The sequence below is a fragment of the Phocoena sinus genome, chromosome 3, assembly GCF_008692025.1.
Source record: "Phocoena sinus isolate mPhoSin1 chromosome 3, mPhoSin1.pri, whole genome shotgun sequence".
In the NCBI taxonomy this organism is placed as follows: Eukaryota; Metazoa; Chordata; class Mammalia; order Artiodactyla; family Phocoenidae; genus Phocoena; species Phocoena sinus.
In genome coordinates this window covers 164,344,105-164,371,758 of record NC_045765.1, presented here as the reverse complement: position 1 = coordinate 164,371,758, position 27,654 = coordinate 164,344,105, and the positions used below count along the sequence as shown (strand labels likewise).

The 27,654-nt window shown below is 40.3% G+C and overlaps 2 protein-coding genes across 2 annotated transcripts in view; both read right to left on the bottom strand.

The window, feature by feature from the left end:
* CTNND2 (catenin delta 2) overlaps positions 1-27,654 on the bottom strand; it is a 944,584-nt gene that overhangs the window by 489,983 nt on the left and 426,947 nt on the right. The gene's annotated exons all lie outside the window — the stretch shown is intronic.
* LOC116750541 (ubiquitin-40S ribosomal protein S27a-like) overlaps positions 3,758-27,654 on the bottom strand; it is a 52,439-nt gene continuing 28,542 nt past the window's right edge. The window contains exon 2 of the mRNA XM_032625280.1: positions 3,758-4,260. Within this exon, the coding sequence (XP_032481171.1) occupies positions 3,758-4,260 (503 nt within the window). The remainder of the gene's footprint in view (positions 4,261-27,654) is intronic.

Here is a 27,654-nt window from a genome sequence, read left to right as displayed (position 1 = left end):
CTGTTCCTAACTTTTATTTATTCTATGTTCATCTTATCTTCACCCCAATCTAGGAGATCAGATGTGAGATTTTTACTGTGGAGAAAATACAGGACAAGATACAAGACCATGTTAGAAAAAGTTACCAGAGTACACAGTTCTAGGAAGTTCACTTTTGCAGAGATGGTTTGGATTTAGTGATTCACGTGTATAAGAGAAAAACACTGGGTTCCTTGATTCCAAAAACTAGCTCTCCATGCAAATACTAGGGGATAACCCCCTGAACTCTGCCATCTCACTTTGTTCACCTATATAGTAGAGATTATAGTGCTGGTCTGACTCAAAGGAAAAAAGAAGGTAAAAGTTAAATGAGACGATGCATGGAAAGTGCTTAGCAGAGGGCTTGACACAGATAAAGGAGATATTACAAGTTTTGCTTTTATTATTGTTATTTTACTCTTCAGTTTACAGAGTTCAAAAGCTTAAACTATTTAACAAATATCATATGATATAGCTTATATGTGGAATCTAAAAAAAATGGTACAGATGAATTTATTTACAAAACAGAAATAGAGTCACAGATGCAGAAAACAAACTTATGGTCACCAAGGGGGAAGGGAGGGGGGATAAACTGGGAGATTGGGACTGACATATACACACTACTATATATAAAATAGATAAGAACCTGCTGTATAGCACAAGGAACTCTACTCAATACTCTGTAATGACCTATATGGGAAAAGAATCTAAAAAAGAGTGGATATATGTATATGTATAACGGATTCACTTTGCTGTACACCTGAAACTAATACAACATCGTAAATCAACTCTACTCCAATAAAAATTAATTTAAAAAAAGCTTAAACTACTTAGAGTACAACAACACTGTTGGTGATAAAAAGAACTCTGTCTTCCAAATATGAGGCCAGAGTCCTAGGTTTTCACTGAAATCTTATCTCTGGAAACAGTCTTAAATTTGCCAATTTAGAAAAACAAGTAGTGTCGTAAATATGAAAACTGCGCCTTAAGTTCTACTTGGCGGTAGGTGATGGAAAGGTTTTGCTTTGTCTTATTAACTACAATAGATTGAAAAAGAATGATATACATCTTTTTTGCACTTTTTAAAAGCCAAGAAGAAAAACAACAAATAAAGTGATAGACTTAAAGCTGCCCGACCTTCACGTACTTCATCAGCACACACTGCTAACTGAGGTATCTGATCTCAGAATGGAAAATGTTTCCAGATAATTCTTTTATTTCTCCACTAGGCAAGGAAAGCACTTCTTCTCCACAGACCATGAATCCTCAAACTTGCATAAAGATATTGAAATATACTTTCATTTAAAACTTCAAAACAAATGACAATAACGATAAAACTATTCTAATATAATTTCTAACCCATGTGGAAGGAGTCATGTGTACACCTGCCAGAGTGTGTTCAGTCAATATTGTATTTGTGCTTAATATTTTATGATTTTACATATACATTTAGGTCCACATCATGTTGCAAGTACTTCAGATGAAATCAGATTCTACATTCTTCTCCTCACCTCTCACAAACCTTGTGGTCTGTGTACCAACAAAGGGTATGACAGTTAATAACTGAAGCAATCTGATCAAATGATGTTGCAATATTGCAAAGTTTACACTTTGAATTTTGATGAAGCTGAACCTTTCTCAAACAATAATATTTACGCATCATTTTGACAAGATCATCCAACTGGAATGGACAGGGCTCTCATGTCCTTTTGACAAAAGATTTAATGGTCCTACTTCCAGTACATTCTGCCCTCAAAAGTTCATTCTACAATAGTCAGAGGGTGCCTCCAACGTAGGTGAGACTCTGGTATTCCTCACTAATAGCCTGCTGAAAGCTTCCCATCTCACTCATCATAGGGCTGTCTCAGAAAACAATAATCTAAGAAGGAACAGAAAACAGATGACCTAAGGAAGAAATTCAGTGGAAAAATGCAGAGAATAAATTTATGTCTAATATTTGTCATCTGTTTCCTTAATTGCCCAGCCAACTTCTTCTCCCTCTTTTTTTTTTTAATAAATGTATTTATTTATTTATTTTTGGCTGTGTTGGGTCTTCATTGCTGCACACGGGTTTCCTCTAGTTGAGGCGAGCGGGGGCTACGCGTCGGTGTGGTGCGCGGGCTTCTCATCGTGGTGGCTTCTCTTGTTGCGGAGCACGGGCTCTAGGTGCATGGGCTTCAGTAGCTGTGGCACGTGGGCTCAGTAGTTGTGGCTCGCAGGCTCTAGAGCACAGGCTCAGTAGTTGTGGCACATGGGCTTAGTTGCTCTGCAGCATGTGGGATCTTCCCAGACCAGGGATCAAACTTGTGTCGCCTGCACTGGCAGGCGGATTCTTAACCACTGTGCCACCAGGGAAGTCCTGCCCAGCCAATTTCTGAATTTAACTTACATCAGAAGAGCTTAAAAGTTGAGACACTAGATTTCACTCATATTTTCATATTGAGAAATGTGTGCATGAGAACACGAAATGTACCTTTCCACTGTTCTCTACTATGCCATCCTCATTAATTGATTAATGTTCTACCCCCAGAAGTGGCCCTGCTGCATTTCTCTATCTGTTCCTAAATCTGGCCTCATTCCAGCCATGCTGGTCTCCTGTAAATACCTCAGGGCCTTTGCACCTGCTACTCCTAGTACTTTACCCTGGGACACAGCTTCCTCCCTTTCTTCTTCCTGTAGGGTTCTCTGCTCAAGCATCATTTCACCATAGCACCCCTCCCTTCACTCTTTTCCCCCTTGTTCTCCTTCATTATTCTTTATGGCTCTTCAATTTTCTTTCTCCCCTCACTAGGTGTGAACTTCATGAAGGCAGAAACTTTGCTTGTTTTGTTTACTGCTGAATCTCAAGCCCTGGAAATTTGTGGAATAAAAGTGCCACGAAATAATAATTCATTGGATCAACTGTGTGAATAACTAAGTGAAGCATTTTCAAATCTTATCTGCACATGACCAAATATGCAAACAGAGTGCAGAAGGCACAACGGTCCCCATGTCAGGCCAAACCCACTCCTTTTATAAGAACCTGAGACTGGGTTTCCCTGGTGGCGCAGTGGTTGAGAATCTGCCTGCTAATGCAGGGGACACGGGTTCGAGCCGCGGTCCGGGAAGATCCCACATGCTGCGGAGCAACTAGGCCCGTGAGCCACAACTACCGAGCCTGCGCGTCTGGAGCCTGTGCTCCTCAACAAGAGAGGCCAAGATAGTGAGAGGCCTGCACACCGCGATGAAGAGTGGCCCCTGCTTGCCACAACTAGAGAAAGCCCTCGCACAGAAACGAAGACCCAACACAGCAAAAATAAATTAATTAATTAATAAACAAACAAAAAGAACCTGAGACTAAATGTAAAGATAAACCCAAGGAGTGAGAAACAGGCCAGGTGGAAGTAGACCCACTAAGACTTAGAGTCAGAGATTGTTCACAAACCTCTCAGCTATTGGAACTAAGAATGTCTCTGCTAGTCTAGCTTCAAGAATTCTGTGACTGGCTTTTCTCAGGAGTGGATTAAGCCCAGAGAAAAGGTGTCAAGATCATTGTGCAGTCTGTTCCCCTGCCCTTCAATGTGGATGACCTAACTCATCTAGAGCATGTTCTGGCTCCAATGAACTAGTATTATAAAATCCTTGAATTTCAAAGCTGGCATGGATTTTTGCATAGTTGAGCCAACACGCCTCATAAATGAGTAAACAATAGAGTGAAATTTTTTTCATTAGTTCACGTCTTTTATTAACCAATATACAATTACTTGTCTTCTGGTTTGTTGAAATGATAGGTCAGACAACATTTGCCACAATGTCTGTCAAAGTGGCTGGCCATAAAAACTCCAGCACCACATTCATTTGAAGGGCACTCCCGATGAAGGAGACTGATTTTGCCATTCTCATCCACCTTATAGTATTTCAGGACAGCCAGCTTAACCTTCTTTCTCTTACGCTTGTTCTTCTTGGGAGTGGTGTACGACTTCTTCCTTTTCTTAGCACCACCACGAAGCCTCAATACAAGATGAAGAGTGGACTCCTTCTGAATGTTGTAGTCAGACAAAGTACGTCCATCTTCCAGTTGCTTGCCTGCAAAGATCAGTCTTTGCTGGTCAGGAGGAATTCCTTCCTTGTCCTGGATCTTGGCCTTTACGTTTTCTACTGCATCCGAGGGTTCGACCTCGAGAGTGATGGTCTTCCCTGTCAGGGTCTTCACGAAAATCTGCACATTGGCGGCGGTGCCACTGCAGATGGAGGATCCAAAAGCTAGAGTGACATTTGTAAAAATTCAAATGTTTGCACTCAAGGCTTGGGGAAACTATCTTCCAAGAAATAATTTTAGATTAGAAAGAAATAAGGACTGAGTCATTGCTTCTGAGAGATGCCATGTAGCATCCACAGAAATCCCTGGTGAAGCTTAAAAATTTACAGAAGAATAGAGTGATGTTACTATCAGTGTGCTACACTGTTATTTGATACCCAGGTATATCGAGTCCTGTGGTCTGGGTTGAACTAACAAAAGGTGACAGAGGAAAACAAGGGCAGGAGGTAACCAGGTGAGTGACCAGGCCATGGTGGTATCTTTGTCCATTTGGGCCACTCTAACAAAAATACCCCACAGAGTGTGGCTTATAAACAACAGAGATTTATTGCTCACAGCTCTGGAGGCTGCAAGTCTGAGATCAAGGTGCCAGCATGGTCGGGTGAGGAACCTCCTCTGGTCAAAGACTTCTCATTGTGTCCTCATATGGCAGAAGGGATGAGGGAACTCTCTGGGGTCTCTATTATAAGACACTAATCCCATTCCTGTGGGCCCCATCCTCATGACCTAAGTGGCTCCCAAAGGCCCCACCTCCTAATACCATCACATTAGGGGGTTAAGATTCCAACATATGAATTTTGGGGGGACACATTCAGACCACAGTGGTTGATTTCAAGGCGTCCACAGAAGGTCACTGAAATTTGACCTTGCTGACAAATGAACGCCCCTCTCCTCATTGTAATCCAAAGATATCTAAACACACTTCTGCAAGTTGTGGCCACTTGGACCAAACAGAGGGCATAATTCCTGGCTAAGAGCAAATAGCTGAGGACTAGAGAGATCACAGTTCTAGTTTTAAAGTCTAGGCTATTCATGCCTCGTTTTTAATGACTTGTCATGCAGAGGACTCAGGTAACCTGCCTCTCCCACTTCAGGCACGGCCTGGATCCCTGGCATTCAGTCTGGATTTGATCTATTAAAAGCACTGATATCTGCAAAGCTTCTCCTCTCAACCTGAGTCCTGGCCTTGGCCTCTTCTGGCTTCCCTGTTCTTCACTGCCCACTTCCTGGTGTGGCAGTGGACACTGTTCACCATTTGTGGCCACAGACTTCAGTCTTAGGATATTATAAGTGCATTTATGGAAGAAATTCTTCAGAATGATAAGCTGGATACTGAAATAGGCTACAATGAGAAAAAATGTCAACATGAAAACTGAAGCAAAGGAATTCAAATAAAAAGTGAAGTTAGAATATAAATGGGAAATAAATTCCATTACTGGGGTCGTGGAAAGTAACTGATTTTTATATTATAGAGTGTTTTGTTTAAATAATTACAGATTCAACAAAGAAATAAGCTGCTACCATTCCAATCTATGTGTTTCTTAACTTTGGTTTACAGCAAATAAACCACCACAGTGTAAAGAAGCAAGCAAAAGGACAACCAAGTTAACTACCCAGAAACTGCCTCTGTCCCATGTGGACTCTGCACGGGTGCCCTCCCTTCTCTGTATTTGCATACTGCTCACTCCTCAGTCTTGATAAAGTGTGGACTATCCATCAATCTCAGTCTTACATTTAAAACTCATTAAAAATCTATTTGCCATTCCTCTAAAAGATTAATCACACAAGTCCAACATGATAGCTTTGCCAATTAAAATGCTCCCGCTTTACCGTTTCATTTCAAGTGTATTGTAATTATATTATATTGTTTCTGGTCGAGTTAGAAAATGTATTCAAATAATAATCCTATTTTTGGTATATGGTACACTCTTAGCACTATTTCTCATGTTAATTATGCACAAAACTTGAAAATGTACTTATGTGTCTAAAGAAGTAAGATTGTCTTTGTCTACCTGTCTATGTATCTATCCATCCATCCATCCATCCATCCATCCATCCCTTAAACTGTGCGGCTATGTAAATATCCACAAATCCATAAGAAGGGCTAATTACTTACCCTTTGGGTGTCTTGGCTTTTTGTGCAACCACTTTTCTATCTCTCACTTGTGTGTCTGTGTTTTTTTTGGGGGGGGTCACCGTGCGGCATGCGGGATCTTAGTTCCCGGAACAGGGATCGAACCCACGCCCCCTGCAGTGGAAGCGTGGAGCCTTAACCACTGGACCACTGGGGAAGTCCCTCACTTGTGTTTTTAATAAGAAATTTATACCAGAGATCACATTCATTTGCCTGCTCAGGCTTATAAACAGATGCATAACGGGAATATGGTTCCCAGTTATGAGTTTTGAGAAATCACTTGTGCTTAGTCGATCCTATGAGTTAGAGAGAGAAGCAGTTCCTGGCATCATTCCTTATGTCCCAACTCTTGACCTATCCTTCTCCAGGATTAAGTCAGAGCACAAAACCCTTGTTCTAGCTGTCCTAGATACTCGAGAAAGCATATATGGATGTGTTTACAGTATTAAAAAAAAAAAAACTGATCTTAAGGATCCTTTGTCATGCAAAACAGCAAACACAGCAAACACTGACTCAATTTCTTTTCTTTTTGATTTTTAATGAATTGGAAAGCACTGAGTGAAGGAGACAGATGTTCATGAACTCCAGGTCAAGCTAAGCTTTGGCAGCCAGAAAAGTGTTCCTAATAAATATGATTTTATTTGTAAATGAGAGAGACAGATTTCTGGTTTTCTTTTCCACTCTCAACTGATTAGTGTGGCTAGCTCTACAGAGATTGCCAAAATTAATTAGAACCAATTTTAATTAATTATTTCGAGTTAATTTTTGTTAACTAGAGGTGATCCAGAACTAAGATTCACTTTTGAGATTATATCTAGGTAAATGATTCTAAAACTAAATTGTAAATATGTTGGATTTTTCATTCATTCATCAGATATTTACTGATACCCTACAATGTGCCTATGCCTCTTTAAGGCATTGGGAAATTTGGTAGTTAACCAAACAGACAAAAATTCCTTCATTTGTAGTTGAGAGAGAAAGATAACAAAGTAAATAAGTAAATACATATAGAGTATGTTAGAAGGCGATATAAAGGAAACAGGGATACGCAGTGTCAAGGGTTCAGCTCTAAATAAAGTATTGTGGGGTCCTCACTGAGTGGATGTTGAGAGGGAGCAGGCAGGTGATGAGACGTCAGGAGAGCCCCAGGTGAGGGAGGAGCATCTTCAGTGTCTCTGGGGGAAGAGAGCACCCCAAGGACAGTGTGCCTACAGCCCAGAAAGGGGCTGAGCATCAAAAGACGAGCTCGGTGGAGCAACAGGGCTCCGGCAAGAAGGAGAATGGCCCGTCACTGTAGGAACTTTGATGTTTACCCTGAGTATCTGAAAGGCCATAGGAAGTATTTGAACTAGGAAGTGAACTGACCTAATTTATGCTTTTAAAGATCATGCTGACTCTGGTGTTGAGAACAGACTGTTGGGAAACTGAAGCTGGGAGGCTGGTAATGGGGTAAAGGTTACAATTTAGGTTCAGTGGGCCAGTGGACCAGGCAGGTAAGGAGGTGGTGAGAGGTGGTTGATCCTGGCTAGATCATGAAAGTAAGGTGGCAGGATTGGTTATTGGTTAGAATATAGGATTTAAGAGATAAAAATCGCCAAGATTGACTCATATGCTTTATTAACTAAAATTATAGGAATAGTCAATCATGGGTTTGATGTAGGTGTTCATTCATTGTGACCATATTACTATGAATTCCTAAAAACATGAAAGAAGGAAATCTTTCTAAGCTACCTTGAGTACAGGTAGTGATTCCAATATGATTTCTCCCTTTATGCTTTGATTTCCCTCATTGAAAAGATATTTCTTTCTTCTCCCTTGCCAAATATTTTCTTTAGACTTCATAAACATCTTAACGTTTTTTTGTCTTTCAGAGCACACATTTTTTCTTAAATAATTATGTTGAAAATTACTAAATATATCTTATATTTTCACATAGTTACTGTTCATATTGTTATTAATCTGCATACCTTTTCCCATTAAACTGTAAAATATTTTTTTAGAAAACTTTCACTATGTGTACTCAAAGTTTCTCTTGAAATAGCAGAAGATACCCCAAACTAGACTGTTCTTTTTTTTGCATTCTCTTCCAGTCCGTGTTGTTACTTTCACAAAGTGAATACAATTCATGGGTTGCTCTCAATTACTGTAGATGGATATGCATGTTTCAGCAAATGGTAAAAAATTTGAAACATAATAAGTGTAGCAGCTGTGCACCTGGGCATTCTCACATGATCTCTGTCCCAATTTTGAAATGCAAGGATTAAGCAAACAAAAGTGAGACAGCTTTCCTGTCACCTTTATTTTGCCAAACTGACTCAAATGAAGATGACTTTTGACTGTATGATTCCCGATCTGTAATTATTTCAGGAGCAACTCCTGAAAAATTCAGAGCTATCACAAAACATCTGTTTCTCCCTCCACAATCATTCAGACCCTGAAAATATTAAAACCGATAAAGGCGATTAAATAAATTTAGCAGGGTGGTCCAGTTTAGCCTCTCAGAAAATACTGGAGAGAAGATAACCAAATCCATCTGGAGTTTATTGATATTCCTTGGAATTTCATTATAAGAATGTGGGTACTGCTACAGCACATGGGGACTAACTCACACAGAATGTGGTCAAAGACAGTAGTCAACTTCAGTCCACAGGTACAGATGGCCATTTTTGAGTAACCTTCCCTAACGGCAGCCTTTATGGAAACAGTTTGGGAGTACAACTAAAAATAAACTTCATGGGACTTTTATTACCTAATTTAAAAAGATAAAACAATTTATAATAAGAGACTGCTCTGTCCTACAGCCATTCACCTAGAAGGTAGCTCATTTGGAAGAGCTACTGATTATCATTGAGTTCTAGACCTTTTATCGGTGGATCCTATATCCTGACACTCACCCGTCAGTTTATTCATGAGTTCGTTTGGATCCACCGTCTTTGAAAAAAATTGAAGAAATTATGGCAAAATGGACTAGCCAATGTCTTCCAAACTCTACCATCAAATAAACACTAGACTATGACGCGTCACATTTAGAGGAAAGTTTACAGACTCAAGTATAAAATTACTATGAACAATAAGAAAATTTTATCTCCTTTCTCTTCCTTTTCCAAAGTGTTCAAAATTGCCAGCTACCATCTTGCATTCTAATTTGAAGTATTTAAAAAAAAAATCATGCCTCTAATAACGACAGTCAAAAAATTACTTGCTAAAGAGCATACTTATTCCCAGACTCCTGAGATACTGACAAGATGACAGCATTTCCAAGGCCCCTGTTCATCACTGTTCTGTAAGACTGTCAGTATGAAAGTGACTGATGCCTTCTCATCCACTTGCTTCCCCCCGCCCCATCAACCAACCAATTCTTTGTGACAGGCTCATTTTCAGGGCAAACAATGTTCTATGTGTTGGTCAGGTTTCCACACATGCATGTACAGAAGCAGAAATGTTACACAGGTAGAATTAACAAGGAAAGAAAATGGTGTTATGGCCATCTTTCCAGGGTCCAGGGATCCCAAGTATGGTCAAGAAGAAGGGGCTGGACACAGCAAAGACATAGAGCCCATACTAGGACCCAGATGCCCAGGCCCAAGGGTGGTATTACTCACAAGGGTACTCACTGGAGCCATCCAAAGAGCACAGGCATAAGCTAATCCACAAGACTGGTACCCATGTCATTGCCTGCAGTTGGTCTGAACTGTGGCCCACACATGCAGGAGGTGTCACTGGAACCAGCACAGGCTGTGGGTTCCATCAGAGGATGAGGAGAGCCAGACTCTTCAGGCTCACCTGCCCCCACCCCAGACACGACAGGCCACCTAGACCATGTGATTGCTTCCCTCTTTTCTCCCCGCCTTCCTCTTCCTGCGTGCTTTCTACTTGTCCTGGCTTTATTTCAAATGGACCAACCCTGAGAAGCCCCTCTCCTCTTCCCTCACTGGGACCAGTCTTACTACATGTCCAAGGCTGAGGAGAGTCCTGACAGTTGAGGTCTCTGGGGTGAGTGGCTATTGTGTCAGTTCCTGTTCTCTAAGTTGGGCTGGTGCCCGACACTACCCAGAACATTCCTGAAGGTAAATAACTTGTGATAGGGTCTGGCCTTTGAAATATAATTTGGTTGGTTTTCTCTGTGTGTGTAGGTATGTAAAGAAATAACTAAGTAAACAAATAAATACATTTTGATTCAATTTTTTAAGAAGGTGATCGGGTTCCTAGGAGTATCTTTGTACTTATAGAAATTTTAAAGTTATTTAAGCAGCAGGTATTGGGGATTTAGTTCCAGTGAATTATGACCAATTGGTTGTCTTGTACGACTAACATTCCATTTTTTTGGATATGCAGAATTATTTAAAACGTTGAGTAAGTCTTTAAGCATCTAACACATATACAATATTTTTAGGGGGAATAAAGATGAATAAGAAAAACTTCCTATTTTTAAATTTAGTTAATAAAAAGAATAGGATTAAAAGTACATGTTGGCTTTTAGTGATACTGTGCTGTTCTTTTTCTTTTAACTAAAGTATTTGCTTTTTCTTCTTTTATTAATTCAAATTAGAGTTAAAAATCTCTCAGTGTAAAATGCCAAGCTGGAATAATTAATCTACACCAAGAAATGGCAGAAGCAGCAGGGAGAATGAAACTCAAGGCTCAATTAACAGTAAAAGAAAACTGTACTGTTGTGATATTTCCAGGGTGCCAGGTATCCTGGGATCAAGGTGGTCCCCAGCCCATGGAAGAGGGAATCACAGCAACCTCATAGGTTATATGATCCTTTGAATGAGAGTTTAAGTATCAACAGGTCTTCTGGCCACTGGAGGTGAAGGTGAAAGGGTAAAATAATTTTATCATTATGTGATCATAAAATAGAGTCATTAAGACAAATAGTAAATACACTTATGACATTCTTGTTGTAAAAAAAAAAGGGGGGGTGGTTCCCTGGTGGCGCAGCAGTTGAGAGTCCACCTGCCGATGCAGGGGATGTGGGTTCATGCCCCAGTCCAGGAAGATCCCACATGCCACAGAGCAACTGGGCCCGTGAGCCATGGCCGCTGAACCTGCGCGTCCGGAGCCTGTGCTCTGCAATGGGAGAGGCCACAACAGTGAGAGGCCCGCGTACTGCAAACAAAAAAAAAAGGGGTGGGGGATTATGAAGTACTTTTCAATCAAAGCAAACTCACTCAGGATAAAAATTGGGGGAGAATGAAGCCATCTCAGTGGTTCCACGGTGTAAACCACAGAAGAGACGATCTGTCAAAAGAACAGCAAGATTTCAGATCACTCTCCAGACACAGTACGCAAGGTGTTTATCCGGAAATGTCCAAGGAGCATAGGGACAATCCTTGAGTCAGTCAAACATTCCCGGGTGGCTTTACTTATAGTGACTATACTTGTTCATCTCTAGAAATTCTATTTGGGCCTTTTAAAATTTTTATAGTCTCTTATTTTATGGTTTCTTTCAGCTTGCTCTAGTCACTCAAATTCCTGGACCCCCAATCGTTTAGTCTGCTGAAAGTGCTGACTCCTTCCTGGTGACTCATTTGTCTTGTCCTTGACATTTTTGAACTCTGAGCTTATCATCAGTGGGGTTTCTCTTCTTTCCTAAGGGGTTCTTGCATGATCCACTGTGTGGAAAAGCTTTGCAGAAAAGTGTTATGTTCACCTAATGCTGGGATCCTCAGGGTTTCTAGACAAGTCTTCAGCTTATTCTTTTCAGCTCAAGTTTCTGTACAACAGACAAGCTGTAAGTTCAGACCCTGCCCTCAAACACGTCTGGTTTCTCAAAGGAGAAAAATTTCCCCACTTAAGCACCAGAGAGGACAAGCTTCCCTGGTGATCCCAAATCAGTGATGAGGAATTTTGAGCTCTTTCCACAGGTGGGGCTGCCCTTTCAGTCTGCAGGCATTGTGCAGACCCTGTTCCAGCTCCCTTCTCATCCAGTTTAAAATCATTTCCTTCTTTCTTGGTGGACATCTAAGTCCGCTTGGCTGCTACAACAAAGTACCATATACTGGGTGGTGGCTTATAAACAACAGAAGTTTATTTCTCACAGTTCTGAAGGCTGGAAGTCTGAATCAGGGTGCCAGCAGGGCTGGAGTCTGGTGAGGGCCCTCTTCCTGGCAGACGGCCACCTTCCTGCTGTGTCTTCACATAGCAGATGGGATGAGGAAGCTCTGTGGGGCCTTTCTTATAAGGGCACTAATCCTATTCTTGAGGGCTCCACCTTCATGATGATTCAATTCCCAAAGGCCCCACCTCCAAAGAGCATCACATTGGGGATTAGGTCCCAACACATGAAGTTGCAGCTTGGGTGGGACGACACAAAAATATTCAGTTTATGGTAGTGAGCCTTTAGCATCTGGTCCTCTTTCCTCTTGGATTATATCTGGATCATAAAGCCTTGAGTTTAAGCTCCATCCGCTTCGATTTCTCCATTTCTTTTTTTTTTTTTTTTTTTTTTTGCGGTATGCACAGGCTCTGGACACGCAGGCTCAGCGGCCATGGCTCACGGGCCCAGCCACTCCGTGGCATGTGGGATCTTCCTGGACCGGGGCATGAACCCACGTCCCCTGCATCGGCAGGTGGACTCTCAACTGCTGCGCCACCAGGGAAGCCCCTAGACTATACCTTTTAGAATAGTTTTAGAAAAATTGAGAAAATAGTGCAGAGAGTTCCCATATACCCCACATCCAATTTTTCCCCTATTATTAACATCTAATATTAGTATGGCATATTTATCACAATTATTAAACCTATATTGGTACATCATCATTAACTAAAGTCCATAGTTTCTTCAATTTCCTTTTCAGTTTTTTTCTGATGTCCTTTTTCTGTCCCAGGAGCCCATCCAGCAGGATCCCGCATTGCCTTTGGTCATCGTGTCTCCTCAGACTCCTCTTGGCTGCGACAGTGTCTCAGACTTTTCTTGTGTTTGATGATTTTGACAGTGTTGATGAATGCTGGTCTGGTGTTTTGTAGAATGTCCAGTATTGGGATTTATCTTTCAATTTTCTCACGATAAGACTGAGATTGTAGGTTTTGGGCAGGAAGACCCCAGAAGAGAAGAGAGCACTTCATCACATCAGAACAAGGGTGCACACCATCCACATGACTTACCTCTGTTGATGTGGATCTTCTTGACTTGGCTAAGGTAGTGTTTATTTGTCAGGTTTCTCCCCTTCTTTTCAGGACTCCTTGGTGCATCCACTCATCACTTGCATCTTGGTCACACATTAGTTCATGGCACACGCTTAAGAAGGCTTTTTGTGAGCTCCCTCTTTTGTTCAATTTTATTTTATTATTTTTTCCTTCATCCTCTATCCCTATACCCATCCATGCCATGCCTACCCCAATATATCCTCTTAACATTTTAAATGTATAACCATCCTATTTATCTTCTCTATCCTTATTAGATAAAAGGTGGTATTTCTGCATGCATAATTTAAAAAACACCTATGTGTTATAATAAGTTTTTAAAGAAACTTTCTTCAAATAACATTAGGTTTGGGTAACCATCCAGTTCATTACTTCTGACTGCTGCCTAATGGTTCTTTGGGTATATCAACCATATTTTCTTTTATTGATGACTCAAATTATGGAGACTAGAATACGTCCAGCTTTTCTGTCCACACCAAATGCTTGAGTTAATTCCTGGGATGGTCTCCTTATGGTCCTGTGGGAGAATTTTCCCCTCTTATTTGCCCAGGGGTAGAAACACTGGGTCCTGGGGCTTTTTGCAGTCCAGCTCCAAAGCGCCTGCACCTGTTTACATGGGATGTGAGTGCTTCTTTGCCCACATCCTCCCCAGGATTTAATTTTATTTACTTTGCAGCATTCTCCACATTGATGGGTATAAAGCAGTCTATCCTTATTGTTTTCATTTGTATTTTTGATTATTAGTGTATCAGTCAGGGTTCTCTCACCCCACGGCCAGTCAGGCTGACACAGAGAATTAACCACCACAATTAGTAAGGTCTAACTTATTTTTACAAGTCTTACCATTTGTTTGCCTCCTATGAATTGCCTAATCATCTCCTCTGTCCATTTCTTTTTTTTTTTTTGTATTTTGTGATTTTGCTCTTCTAGTGGATGTGGACTAAAGTTTCTTGCACACTCTGGATACCTGTTGCAATTACCTTGTCCCAGCTTTCACCTATGTTTATGATGTCCTTACTCAAAGTAGTAATCTTTTATTTTGCTGTAGTCAAATACATCAAATTCTCAACTTATGGTTTGGCCTTTGTGTATCTTGTTTAAGAAATATTTTTCTTATGGTGGTCAATATACTATTCTAGATTATGAATTTATACAATTTGATATTGAGATAAAACTAAGTTTTCTCCATGGAGTGAGCCAATTTTCAACATCAGGCACTGAACATCATCTTTATCCTGTGGCTTATGATGTCAAGATCACCAAATACAAGGTTCCTTTAAGTACCCAGCTCTGATATTGGATTCTAGTTTGCTGGGTTATTTTTAACTCATAACTATTCATCACACTCAATGCCGGTCCTAATAAAAAAGCATAATTATATAAGTTATAGTTAAATGGGCTTATGTTTTTCTCTTATCTCTACATATCCATACTTTACTTGTCTTTCAAAATCCAACCTCTCTGTGGATTCTTCTTAAATACCCGTTTTAATTTAGTTGTTTAATTCATTCATTTAATTCATTGCATGTCCAAGCACCCTATCTCCCCCGCTAACACTAAACCCCAAAGAGGTAGTAAAACCTCTAAATCTTTGCCACATACCAGCTGCATGACCACGGGCCAGTTTCATAGGCCATCAGAGCTACTTCCTCTTCTTATGGGGCAAAATAAAACAACAGGATTAATGAACATTTATTGCTTGTCCTATTGCATAGTTCTAGGAAGTAGCAAAGATTATTACTGACATTTTGTAGACAAAAATTTGAAGCTTGCCCAAACTTGCACAGCTAATAAGTAACTGATAGAGTAGGGATTTAAACCCAGGATGTCTAAAGATAAAAATCTCTGTTCCTACTTTTACACTATATCCCCTTATTTGGACCATAGGGAGAGAGGTCTACTTCAATGATCAGTAATTATTATTTACCTAACTCATGAACTATGGAATAGAGCAGAACCTCTCACAACCTCAGCTTGCTCCAGTGGCTTTATGACAGTTAACACAGAAGAACATTCCTCATGGGAAATAGAAAATTCACTGTCTTTATCTGAACAAAACCATAAAAATAATAATGGTTCCAAGATACTGAGGGTTACTATTTTTTGCGAGGCCCTATGTTTAAGCACTTGGATTCTATAACTCATTTAACGCTTATACTGTTCTAACATGGTAGATACTTATATCCCCAATAACTGAGATTTTGCTAGGTCAAGAAACTTCATCAAATTACACAACTAGTATGGGCAGAGCTGTACTTCAACCTAGATTTCTCAGTCTCCAAATCCTTCTATTTTAACTATTAGGTATAAAGTTTATAATTTTAATGCATTTTCTAGCTATTAATTGTTTTTTATTTTCTTTTTATATGATCTTATGACATATTTTGTAGTATAAGAAATGAAATTAGACACATTTGAACCCTCTTCTACTGAAATAGTTTCTTTCATTTTTTTTTTCTTTAACAAGGAGAAACAAGGACTGATTATACTCAGAATTTATTGTTTCTTACTGTCTTTAAAGCACAGTTGGTGATGTTATCAACATCTGTAAATAAATTCCAGGAAGAGAATATTGCTTTTGATAAAGGTATGTACTGACAGTAAATGCTAAACAAATAGGTGACACATGCTACTAATTAGTGTGTCCCTCTCTGACAAACACATATTGACGATGACTTTTAAAACCTCAGACAGTTCATTCTGTAAAGGCCAAAAATGGGTTCATTAAGTATCGTGCCAAAATCATCCTGAGAAAAATTGATATGGGAACTCCCTGTCATTGTAAACGCTTAATTTCCAGGTTGGAGTTACCCATGACAAAGAGAATAAATATAACTGTTAAGAAGAACAGGAATTAGGTTTAATATGACATTAGTTCCCAAAGTAAAGTCACAGGGTACTGGAACTTGGTACTATTTAACTATTAAAATTGTTAAAGTGAATAAATCTATGTCTGGGCTATAATACGGGCTGGCAAAATGACTTGTCCCTCCCGTTACCATGTGAAAACAACTCAGCCTTTATTTTCAGGAGCAACCATTTTAATATCCAAAGACATCCCCCAAACCTGTTTAATTTCTTGCCTTTAAAATTCAATGGTGAAGAATGAAAGGTACCACTGTGTGAGGCTCTCATCTGATATGAGTACTTACTTCATCCTGGTTTATTTTATGGTGGATATTCATTTGAGTCCTATGATTGTTGGAAAACATTGAACTTAACAGAACTCTTACTAATGTGTTGATTCTCACTTTACAGCTTATGGGATAACCAACAATAACTTTCAGTGGAATTCTCTCATGCTTTGCCATAGCTTTGTATAAAATGCTTGGCACCAGTACCAGCCTTTGTTGCATAATTGAAGATAAATTTTGTCTCTTATTATGCTTTTCCTAAGTTTTTTTTGCTTCACCCATTGATTTTTTCCAGATAAACTTTAGATTAATTTTTATTTCCTATATTTTGCCTCATCCTTAATGAATTGGGTTTTTTACCTGGAACTGTATTCAACCTATAAGTGTGTTGGGGAAGAACTTGCATCTTTTCAATGTGCAGTTTTTACACAAAGTCTCTCAGTAGATAACACTTTTATCACTTCTATAAGTTTCTGCATTTAGATTTCAAGCAGTTTTGGTTGAAATAACTTCCAAGAATGTTATAATTCTGCAGCCGCTGAATTTGAGATCTTATACTGCTAAGTTTTCTAACAGGTTCTTACAGATATTTAGGGCTGCTATTGACTTTTTAAATTATAGCATATTTTCTAATTTGGAAAGATTTATAGTATGAAAGTGTTAGACTGACCAGCAATTATGTGACATCAAGTTTGGTACAAAGAGTGATATGGATAAAACTGAAATGTTTCCTAGTCTCATCTAAGATGAGAGACCTTTACTGATTAAATTTTAGCAGTGTCACCCATACTCAAAATTTAGTGGCAGGTCAAAATCTTCAGCAGAAAATACAAAATGGATTGCCAGACCTCAAGAGCTAAAGTAATGGGATTCATTTTATAGCTAGAGCCTTTGAGTATAGGACTAAGGAGAATAGATGACAATTACATTCTCAAAGATTTTATAGCACACAACAGAGGCATGGCAACAGCATGAGACGGGGAGGAGAGAAAATGCAAAATCAATAAGAGGCAACTGTGACTTGTAGCATCTCCTAGCGCACTCCGGGCATTGAATGTCCACATAGTTTATTGTAAGTAATAAGCTTTCTCTAGACCAAGTAATAAAGATTTAAGCAACACCTGGCATCCCAAGGGCATCCATTCAATTGAGAAGGGGATATTGAGTTCTGGATGGGGCAGCATTCACAGTGGCTTCCAGAGCAAAGGAGGGAGCCAAGCAGGTTTATTCTCACTGATGCTGAGAAGAATTCACTGGTACAGTCAACAAGAGAGGGAATGGTTCCAACACCTCTCCCAGGGAAGATGTTCATATCAGGCGAGAGTTAAAAACCTCTCCTGGTGCACCAGGAAGAGGATACAACAGGTATGCACACAGTCAAGACACTGTAAGAAGACCAACTACTGAATCAGGAACTGAGGAGGAAGTTAGCAAGGACAACTATGAATAACAGGACAAAGTCTGCGGTCAGGGTATCTAAGAAGAGTCTCTATAGGACACACAGCTTTTCCAATGGGTATGCTGGCTATAACCCTCATGGTGCAAAGGAGCTGCACCCATCCTAGTGAAACTGCAGTGACAAGTGTGAACATATCCCTTACCCCTCTTATAATTTTAAGCTCCTGCATGAGCATGTGACCAAGCCTGGCTAGAATTAAAGGGCCCTTTCTTCCTTGGTAAGCAGCAAACACAAGAGCCTTAAGAAAAGCATCGATGCTGTTTGGAGCTGAGGGCACACAAACAAGAGAGATATCTGTATATGATCATTTGGTTTCCATTGAGATTTGTCTAGAGAAAAACCAAACCTTTGTAACTGCAGATTTTTGCATTCTGGCCATGTGAAATTGGAAGGAAAAAAAAAAATTAAGCACAGTTTCTATGGTTAAGACTTTGATTAATTATTTATTTAGATACTTATTGTATATTTAATGATTAAATTCATTATTAGCCCCTACTCTCTGCATTGGGCAAGATACTGTGTTCTCCACCCCCCTCCTCTAAATAAGCAAGACTTATCAAAGATCTTCCAATCTATCCAGTGGGAACATAAATATTGTAATACAAAAAAATATTTTTATAACAGTGAGAATCAAGTTTCAAAAATGGTATCAGGAGAGCCCAGGAGAAAGAGAAAAAAATAGTCGCTCTACTTTCCCTCCCTCTCCAATGGTATTAGGTGGTAGACCCAAAGGAGGTAATTAGGATTAGATGAAGTCATGAGGGTGGAGCCCTCATGAATGGGATTAGTGCCCTTATAAGGGTCATAAGACCATTTGCTTTCTCTCTCTGCTCTCTGCCATGTGTTGGAAGTTTGTAACCCTGAAGAGGAATCCAGCAGAGTCAGACCATGCTGGCACCCTGATCTTGGACTTCCAGCCTCTAAAGATGTGAGCAGTAAATTTATGTTGTTTATAAGCCACCCAGGCTATGGTACTTCTGTTACAGCAGCCCAAATAGACTAAGACAAAACTTAATCAAGAAGTGAGAATCAAAAAACTACTTTGGAGAAAGTAGTATTTGACCTTGGCCTTGGGCACTGGGTAGCTTTCAAAAGACAGAGGTGGGGACTAGAGATTTTCTTGGTGGAAAATCAGAGAGAGGGCACCAAGACAAAAGGGACCCTGGCATGTGTCTACTCCAAGGTCATGGCTTGGCTTGGAGCATCATTGTGAATATTGGATGGGAAATTTTTTTTTTCTTATGAAGTATCTTTGAAGACCAGGATAACTGTAATTTCTCAGTCTTAACGTCATTATATATGTTCAAACCGAGCCCCTTAGATGAGTCCCATTAGTTCAGCAAGTTCCCTATGGTTGCTTCCCAGCTCTTTTTACTATATTACAAAGTATCTTACATGGTACCCTTGAAGTGTCCTCAGCACTTGTATTGTGTACACCTGCCTCTCACTGGCTCTGTGTGCTTCTGGGGCATCTCCTTGTCAGCCATTTGCATTTGCCCAGCAAAGTTGAGGTGTGATTATTAAAGCTGTGCTGCTTCCACAGGGATAATTTTCTGAACCACCAATCTATGGAAAGTCTTTAAGTTAGAAGTTATAAATTAAGCAAGTCTCACATTCACACTGCAAACAAAGCAATGTGGCTCATGAGGTTTATTTCACATACACAGCCTGTGTGAGCTACAATGGATATTGGCAGAAATTGAGAGAATATAGAATTGATGAGAGGTTTTTGTCTTTGTTTTTCTGGTTTGTTTTATGTCCAGTAAGACCAAGGGGTTATATGACTTACGAAGCTTACTCAAGAAGCCAAACTGCGAGAAATTAAATTTAAGATTCCAGATACACAAGGAGCAGTGGATGACTAATTCCTACTGCCTTCTCTCCACCCTAGAACCTAAAAGTGAACAACTAATGGCATAAAAATTTCCAATACACCATTCTGAATCAGTTTGGGTCCAACAACATTTATTATACGCCTAATTTGAGTGTGCAAAACACTTGATTAGACTCTTCCTCTCAAGGAATTTAGGGGAGATACACATATAAAGAGTGAATTCTAATCAGGACAGAAGGAATGCCTAAAATTTGATGTATTAAGCTTTCCCAATGCTATCAATTAAAGGAAGAACTTGGATATTGTAATACATTGCAAAGTCAACTGATAAGGGAAAGCAAAAGCTGAAACAATTCAACCTTTCTATTTTTCCACTTTCCATCTTTAAATGCAGGGTGACTTTGGGCATCTTATGTCCTATAGTTACATAAAGGAAAGAGACAACCTCATGTTGCTAAACCTGAGTGGACTCAAACCAAAGAATTTTGGGAACTAATTAACTTGGATTATCCACTTATGGGCTTGTAACTCTATCCATAGTTTTACATTATTACTGACTTTTCAGAATTTCAGAATGCCTTTAAATTCCCACTTGACTCTTCTGTGCTCAGCTATAATTACCAATAAAAGTTATTACTTGGATGATTTTCTAGGTGCCAGACAACATACTACGTGAGTTACATGCACAATTTCACTCAAACGTCTCAATAATAATGCAAGATAAGTATTATCATTCATGTTTTTCAGGTGAGGCAATGTAGGGCCCAGATAGGTAAGGAAATTTTGGAGGCAAAACTGAACACCAGCTGATTCTGAATCACCTTCACATATTTACAGCTCCACAAACCCACACACTCAACAATCTTCCCTGTAACAGCTTCTCACAAGTTTCTTTTTCTATAAATAATAACATCCATTTCCTATCCAGTATGGGGACATGCCCAGAGGGAATTATATCTGGGTAGCGCAAGAAATATAGACTAAACGCACATGATTATTGTTAGAATTTAATTAAAGGATAGCCCCAAACACTGAAAAAAGTAAAGTGCTATATAAATGTAACATTTTAATACTCTTTATAGTAAAAAATAATACTAAACAATTGTGTAATATTGAAGCCACAGTTGTGTTATCAGAGATATTTCTGTGCTTGTCTTTTCCTTCCAACTAAATTATAACATTGTACAGAACGGAAAGGGTTCAAGATACCTTCGAATGACCGAAGTGAACCGTCCCCCTTTTTATCAATATATAAGGGTCTCATTTTAACATAGAAACTTGGTGGATTCACATTTAAGAATATTTGACTAAGGAAATAATTGGCCCTTAGTCATGTCTTTTCTAACTTGACTAGAACAAGTTGAATGTCAAGAAGAATGAGACTGTGTTGAATGATTATTAGTGAAATCAGTCCCATAGCTTTACAGGTGGAGTTTTTACATCTCACTGTTTTATTAGCAGATCATGATTTATATCACAATTTTCATGACAACTAACTCTCAACTCTACAGGATCTGGTCTTTGAAAAGCAAGTTATTTTTGTTTTTGTTTTCTTAACAACTATATGAGGGTAATCTTGGACAGAGTAGACACACCTGATAGGGAGGTAAATTCAACCCAAGGGAAAAACGTTTACGAGTTAGTACATATCACCTATCTTGATATGACCACAAAACCACTACTTACAAGTTTATCTTTCTATTGTGGTTTCAATGGTCTATGAAGAATTTCTTTTCATTGGGTAATGCTTTTCACTTTTCTTTAGAAAAGTTGGGTGGAGGCTAAGAAAACATTGGTATAAATAGTGAACCACTGGCAATTAACTCTTGTACTCTTGTGCTGTCCGGTTTTTAGGGATTTAGGATCAAGCAAATATAACTGCTGTCAAATAGTGAGGCATTACCTTAAATCATTCAGCTTTGGGTGAAAGGGTTCTACCTCAAATTAACTCAGTCAAAAAAAACAATATGACTTTGGTAAAAATTAACCTGTCTATTAGAATGATTTTTCATTACCCACTTAGAGTAGACTTCATGCCAGGCTTTTGCTCTTGTATGTATGGATGGACTGATACATGAATGTGTGTGCACATATCTTTTTCCTTCTATTTCATAGAAGACTGTAATTTCTCCCACCCTATTTTATCAATTTTTATCCATCACATTGTGAACCCACTGCCTTTGCTGTGCTTGGGGGACCTCTGAATTTGATGTCTATTTTACCAAAGCAGCTTTTATAGCACAGCTGATTGAATGTAAAATCCTGAATTTTACCCGTGGCTCTGAAATTGCCCACGTCCCTTGCACTTTCATAAACTGCTTTCATATCCTGTGTGAGACCTGTGAAATCTGGCTGCGTGGCTCTCAGAAGACGGGAATTGCTGGAGCAGTGGCTTTTCAGCCTGCTAAGCACCATGTCTTTGGAGCACTTTGTCAAAACGCATCAGACCAGCCACATCTGCTCATTTATCTGAACCAGAGAAAACAGCTTTTAAGATCTTCTTAGATAGGGCATATTGCTGCTGCTTGATGACTTCCCAAAGGTATACATTATTTTTCCCCTTGATGGGCTGAACTTCTCATTGGCCTACTATAATTATGCATGTTATTTCACAGTCCTCTGAAATCTGCACTGGTCCATGAGTACTCTGGCTTCCTGAAAGCAACTTAGTCACCTCCACTGCAATTAATTGTGAACTTGGAACGTTTTAACACAGTCGATCTGCTAAGCTTAAATCTGAACATAAAGAAATGCAAATAGGATTAGATCTAAGATTAGATCTAAGGTTAGAAGACACTAGATGAAAACTGTATCCACTCTGATGACCTCCCTCACTTAAAGTCTCATTGTGGTCCAAACATGTTTTTGTTTTTTTAATAAAGTTATTTATTTATTTACTTATATATTTATTTATTTACTTATGGCTGCATTGGGTCTTTGTTGCTATGCACAGGCTTTCTCTAGTTGCGGCAAGCGGGGGCTACTCTTCGTTGTGGTACATGGGCTTTTCATTCGGGTGGCTTCTCTTGTTGCAGAGCATGGGCTCTAGGTACATAGGCTTCAGTAGCTGTGGCACATGGGCTCAGTAGTTGTAGCTTGCAGGCTCTAGAGTGCAGGCTCAGTAGTTGTGGCTCACAGGCTTAGTTGCTCTGCAGCATGTGGGATCTTCCCAGACCAGGGCTCGAACCTGTGTCCTCTGCATTGGCAGGTGGATTCTTAACCACTGAGCCACCAGGGAAGTCTGCAAACATGTTTAACTATAACATTAAAAAAAAAACCTAAACACCAGAGGAGGAAACAAACTTGGAATTTTAATTCAATGCCACTCTGAGCAACCTTGGACAGGGTAATCACCTCTTTACGATTGAAAGTTTCTACCAGCAAAGCACAGAGCACACTCTTTGTATCTCCGGTGTTATTTTATTTTATTTTTTTTTTTGCGGTACACAGGCCTCTCACTGCTGTGGCCTCTCCCATTGCGGAGCACAGGCTCCGGACGCACAGGCTCAGCGGCCATGGCTCATGGGCCCAGCCGCTCCACGGCATGTGGGATCTTCCCAGACCAGAGCACGAACTGGTGTCCCCTGCATCGGCAGGCAGACTCTCAACCACTGCACCACCAGGGAAGGGAAGCCCCACCGGTGTTATTGTTTGAAGGAGCTGATTATAGAACTTTCCTCTCTGATCTGCTGCTCCCATGATGTAAGTGAGGTGCGCAGATGAAGAACTCTGAAAACTCCCTTCAGAGCCCCAGTATATGATGTCTTATGTCAATTCAGTAATAGTTCTTTACTCTGCTGAAACCACTTAGATATGTTTCTGTTAACTAAACCCCAAATAAAATGAGCCCTCTTTATGATTTAAAAATGTGTGTGTTTACACGGATATATAATTGAATAGATTATTTAAGAAAAATAAGTTCTTGGAAGAGAAGCAGGGACGCAGAGCCCCATGCAGGTGAGAGAGTTTCCAGGTGTGTGGGGTGGTGGGCTGTCTAGGAGACTGGTGGGTGGGAAGGGGTTGACATCAAGTGAACTCTCCAGGCTGGTGGAGCCACAGACCCCAGGAAGGCAGGTAACAGGGTAGCTGTGTGGGAAATAAATGTGGGCATAAGTCAACCCACAGTGCTGTGCTGAGCCATGTTGGAGCCTGAAGCCAAAGGAAAAATGTGCCCCTATATCCACTCATCAAAACACACTCCCATATTTTGAACCAAGTAGAATAAGTTAATATATGTTCTACAATCAAAAAGCATGACACCACGACTGTACGTAAAAGAGATAAACAACAAGGTCCTACTATGTAGCACAGGGAACTGTATTCAATATCCTGTAATAACCTATAATGGAAAAGAATCTGAAACAGAACATATATATATATATATATATTCAGATACATATATATACACAGGTACGTCAATAAAAATTTTTTTAATTAAAAAAAAAGCATGACTTTAAAGCCCCCATGTTGCTCAATCTTTCCCAGGCCATTGTCAACCCTCGTACACACAGCTGGAGGGGATGCACGGCTGACTGCAAAGGACACTGTAACAGTAACTAAGGGTGCCACTTATCAGGGTCATAAAACACAACCACCTGCCTTTAGGTAAAATCTCCACATCATATTGATGGATTGTCTGCCTTAACCTGGGCTTTCAAAAATATTGACTTAAAATAGCATTTTTCTCTATTAACTGTGGTTAATTGTGGTTGTTGTGGTTGTTGGCTCCCCCTTAAGCTCTGTGCCACTGGAAGTTCCTCACTTGCTTTACCCTAATCCTGCTCCATCAGCCAGCATTAAGAAAGTAGTAATAATAAAATGAAAGGGAACGAAACAGGAATCATCTGGGTGCCTCATCCATAGGAAGCTTGAGTACTTTTTATTTTAAACATGCATATCTGCACTGAGAGGCCTGGGCTATAAAATGTATTCCTTCCTGCAGTCACAGCCAAACGAGGTGGAAAGCCACTGGTGCAGGGAAACCAAACTCTCCCGGGAATCTCCCGGGAATCACTGATACCAGCAGTCAGTACAAGCCTCACTGTTTGGAAAGTGTTTAGTTATGCTGTTTCTTTCTGAATTCCTTTCGACTGTAAGGGGTAAAGAACAACATACAGCCTTGGGGGTTGGAGGGAGTGCCTGACCCCCTGCTATTGCCTCCCTGGGTCTGAGGAAAACGTCTTTGTACCAGTTCAAAAGATATAGCTCAAAAGTCCAACTCTCTCCCACCACTGAAGCCCAGCCTCATACATGAACTAGATTTTGCTCTGGCACAGACCTCAGTATTGTAGGTGGCAGTGTTGGGTGGTTTCCCAGGGCCCTTCCTCTGCATGCTTCTATACTTTGCATCTTTCTGGCAGCTCCTCAGTCTGGAGTGTGTACCCCCCAGCACATCGTGTTTTTAGGGATCAGTCTGTAGAGCAAGGCCCCTTTGTGAAATGCTCCCCTGCTACCTCCACACACACACTATTTAAATGATAAATATTCTGAGCACTGACCCCAACAGTATTCAAGATTCAGTGCATGGAATGGGCTCTAGGTACACAGACTTCAGTAGTTGTGAATGCATTCATTTATGCATTCATTTATGCATTCATTAAACAAAGAATTCGTGACTGCCTTTTATGTATCCCACTCCTTTCTAGAGGCTGGGAGTGAAGCAGTGAATAAAAGTATCAAAACTCCCTGCCCTCAAGGTGCTAACATTCCAGTGGGGAAAGACTGCCAATAAATAGATACATAAGTAAAATAGATGGTGAGTCAAAGAGAAAGAAGTGCTGGAGAGGAAAATGAAGCAGGGATGGGGTGGAGACCGCCCATAGTGGGCAGATGTCATTTTAGTTAGGTTGGTCACTAAAAAAAAAAAAAAAAGTCTCACCCAATCTAAAAAACTATACAAATGAACTTATTTGCAAAACAGAAACAGACACACAGACATAAAAAACAAACTTATGGTTACCAAAGGGGGAAGGGGGGATGGATAAATTAGGAGTTTGGGATACTCACTACTATATATAAAATAGATAAACAACAAGAACCTACTGTGTAGCACAGGGAACTATATCCAATATCTTATAATCTATAATGGACAATACTCTGAAAAAGAATACATATATATACATATATATATATATATATATATATATATATATATATAAAACTGAATCACTTTGCTGTACACCTGAAACATTGTAAATCAACTATTCTTCAATTAAAAAAATAATACATTAAAAAAAAGTCTCACCGAGAACCCACTGAGAAGGGGGCATTTGAACAAAGACTTTAATCGGATGAGGGGATAAGTGGTGAACTAGGGGGTTGGTGGGAAAGTTCTAGCAAATGCAAGTCCCTGAGGCTGAGCTTGGCTGGAAGACTCCTTATCAGCAAGGAGACCAAAGTATTGAAACCAGAAGGGGTGAGTGGGTGGTGCAGGGAGTGTGGTTGGGTGGGAAGGAGGGATAGTAGGAAGAGGGAGAAAGCAGACTGTATATGGGGTCTTTGAGGCCCCTGTAAGCACTTGGACTTTTCTCTGAGATGGGAAAGCTTAGATGGGTATCTGAGGGAGGAGTAAAATGATTTGACTTTTTTTTTTTTTGCGGTACGCGGGCCTCTCACTGCTGCGGCCCCTCCCGTTGCGGAGCACAGGCTCCAGACGCGCAGGCTCAGTGGCCATGGCTCACGGGCCCAGCCGCTCCGCAGCACGTGGGATCTTCCCGGACCGGGGCACGAACCCATGTCCCCTGCATCGGCAGGCGGACTCTCAACCACTGCGCCACCAGGGAAGCCCAATGATTTGACTTTTGTTTACAGGCTCCCTCTGGCTACTATGGAAATGAGTTTGCTTGGGGACAAAGGTGAAAATGGGCAGAGGACAGAGGTGGCTGGGACAAAGGTGGCAGCAGAGGAGCAGAAAAAACTGTCTGAATTCTGGATAATTTTTGAAGTTAGAGCCAATGGGTCCAATGAATTGAATACCTGATGTGGTAAAAAAATGAGAGTCAGACATAACACCTGAGTTTTCCTATCTGACCAGCTGGAAGTGTGGAATTGCTATTTCCTGACTTGGAGAGGCGGGTGCAGAAACTCAGGTTTGGGATGGGTGAGAGCAGAAGTTTACTTTTCACCCTGGGGAGTGTTAGGTGCCCATCAGAAATCCAAGAGGCCATGAGAGTTGGAAGCTCTGAAGTTCATGGAATTTGGAGTTCAACAGAGAATTCTGGGCTGGAGATAGATATTCGGCAGTTGGCAGAGAACAGATAGCATTTAAAGTTGGAGTGGACCCAACTGGCAGGCTTGGTTCATTGTGCTGTTGGTTGTTTTAAAGGAGAATTTGTGTGTCATTAGATGGAGCATGTAACCCTTGATTACTCTCTTTTGCTCCCATCACTCTCTTTGGCTTTATACCTGTCCTATGCCACCTGCATGATGCCCAGGCTCCCTGTAAGCTCCTCACGAATGAGTAGGGATCTTGCTGATTTCTGGTGCAGAATAGTGAAAGGGCTCAACAAAGTTTAGAGGAATGTCTAGTCCTAGGAGTATATGGGAAGATTAGAAAGTGAGGGAGGAAACAGACTCAGAAGAAAGAAATATCCCAGAATGGATTTTTCATTATCAGGCAGACCTAGGGGATGGAAAACCGGATTGTTAATACAAGTGAATCAAGAGGGTCGAATTGAGAAGGGCATTAAAAGCAGGCCTTAGAACTAGAGATCAGAATCAGGCTGGGTCAACGTAGCGGCACAAATTTGTTGGCATCACAAATCAGCCTCCCCAGTCTGGTTTTCCAGTTGTATTTTAGCCACACTCGATGTTCACGTAGCTAAACTGAGGACTCCTCCACATTTCACACAT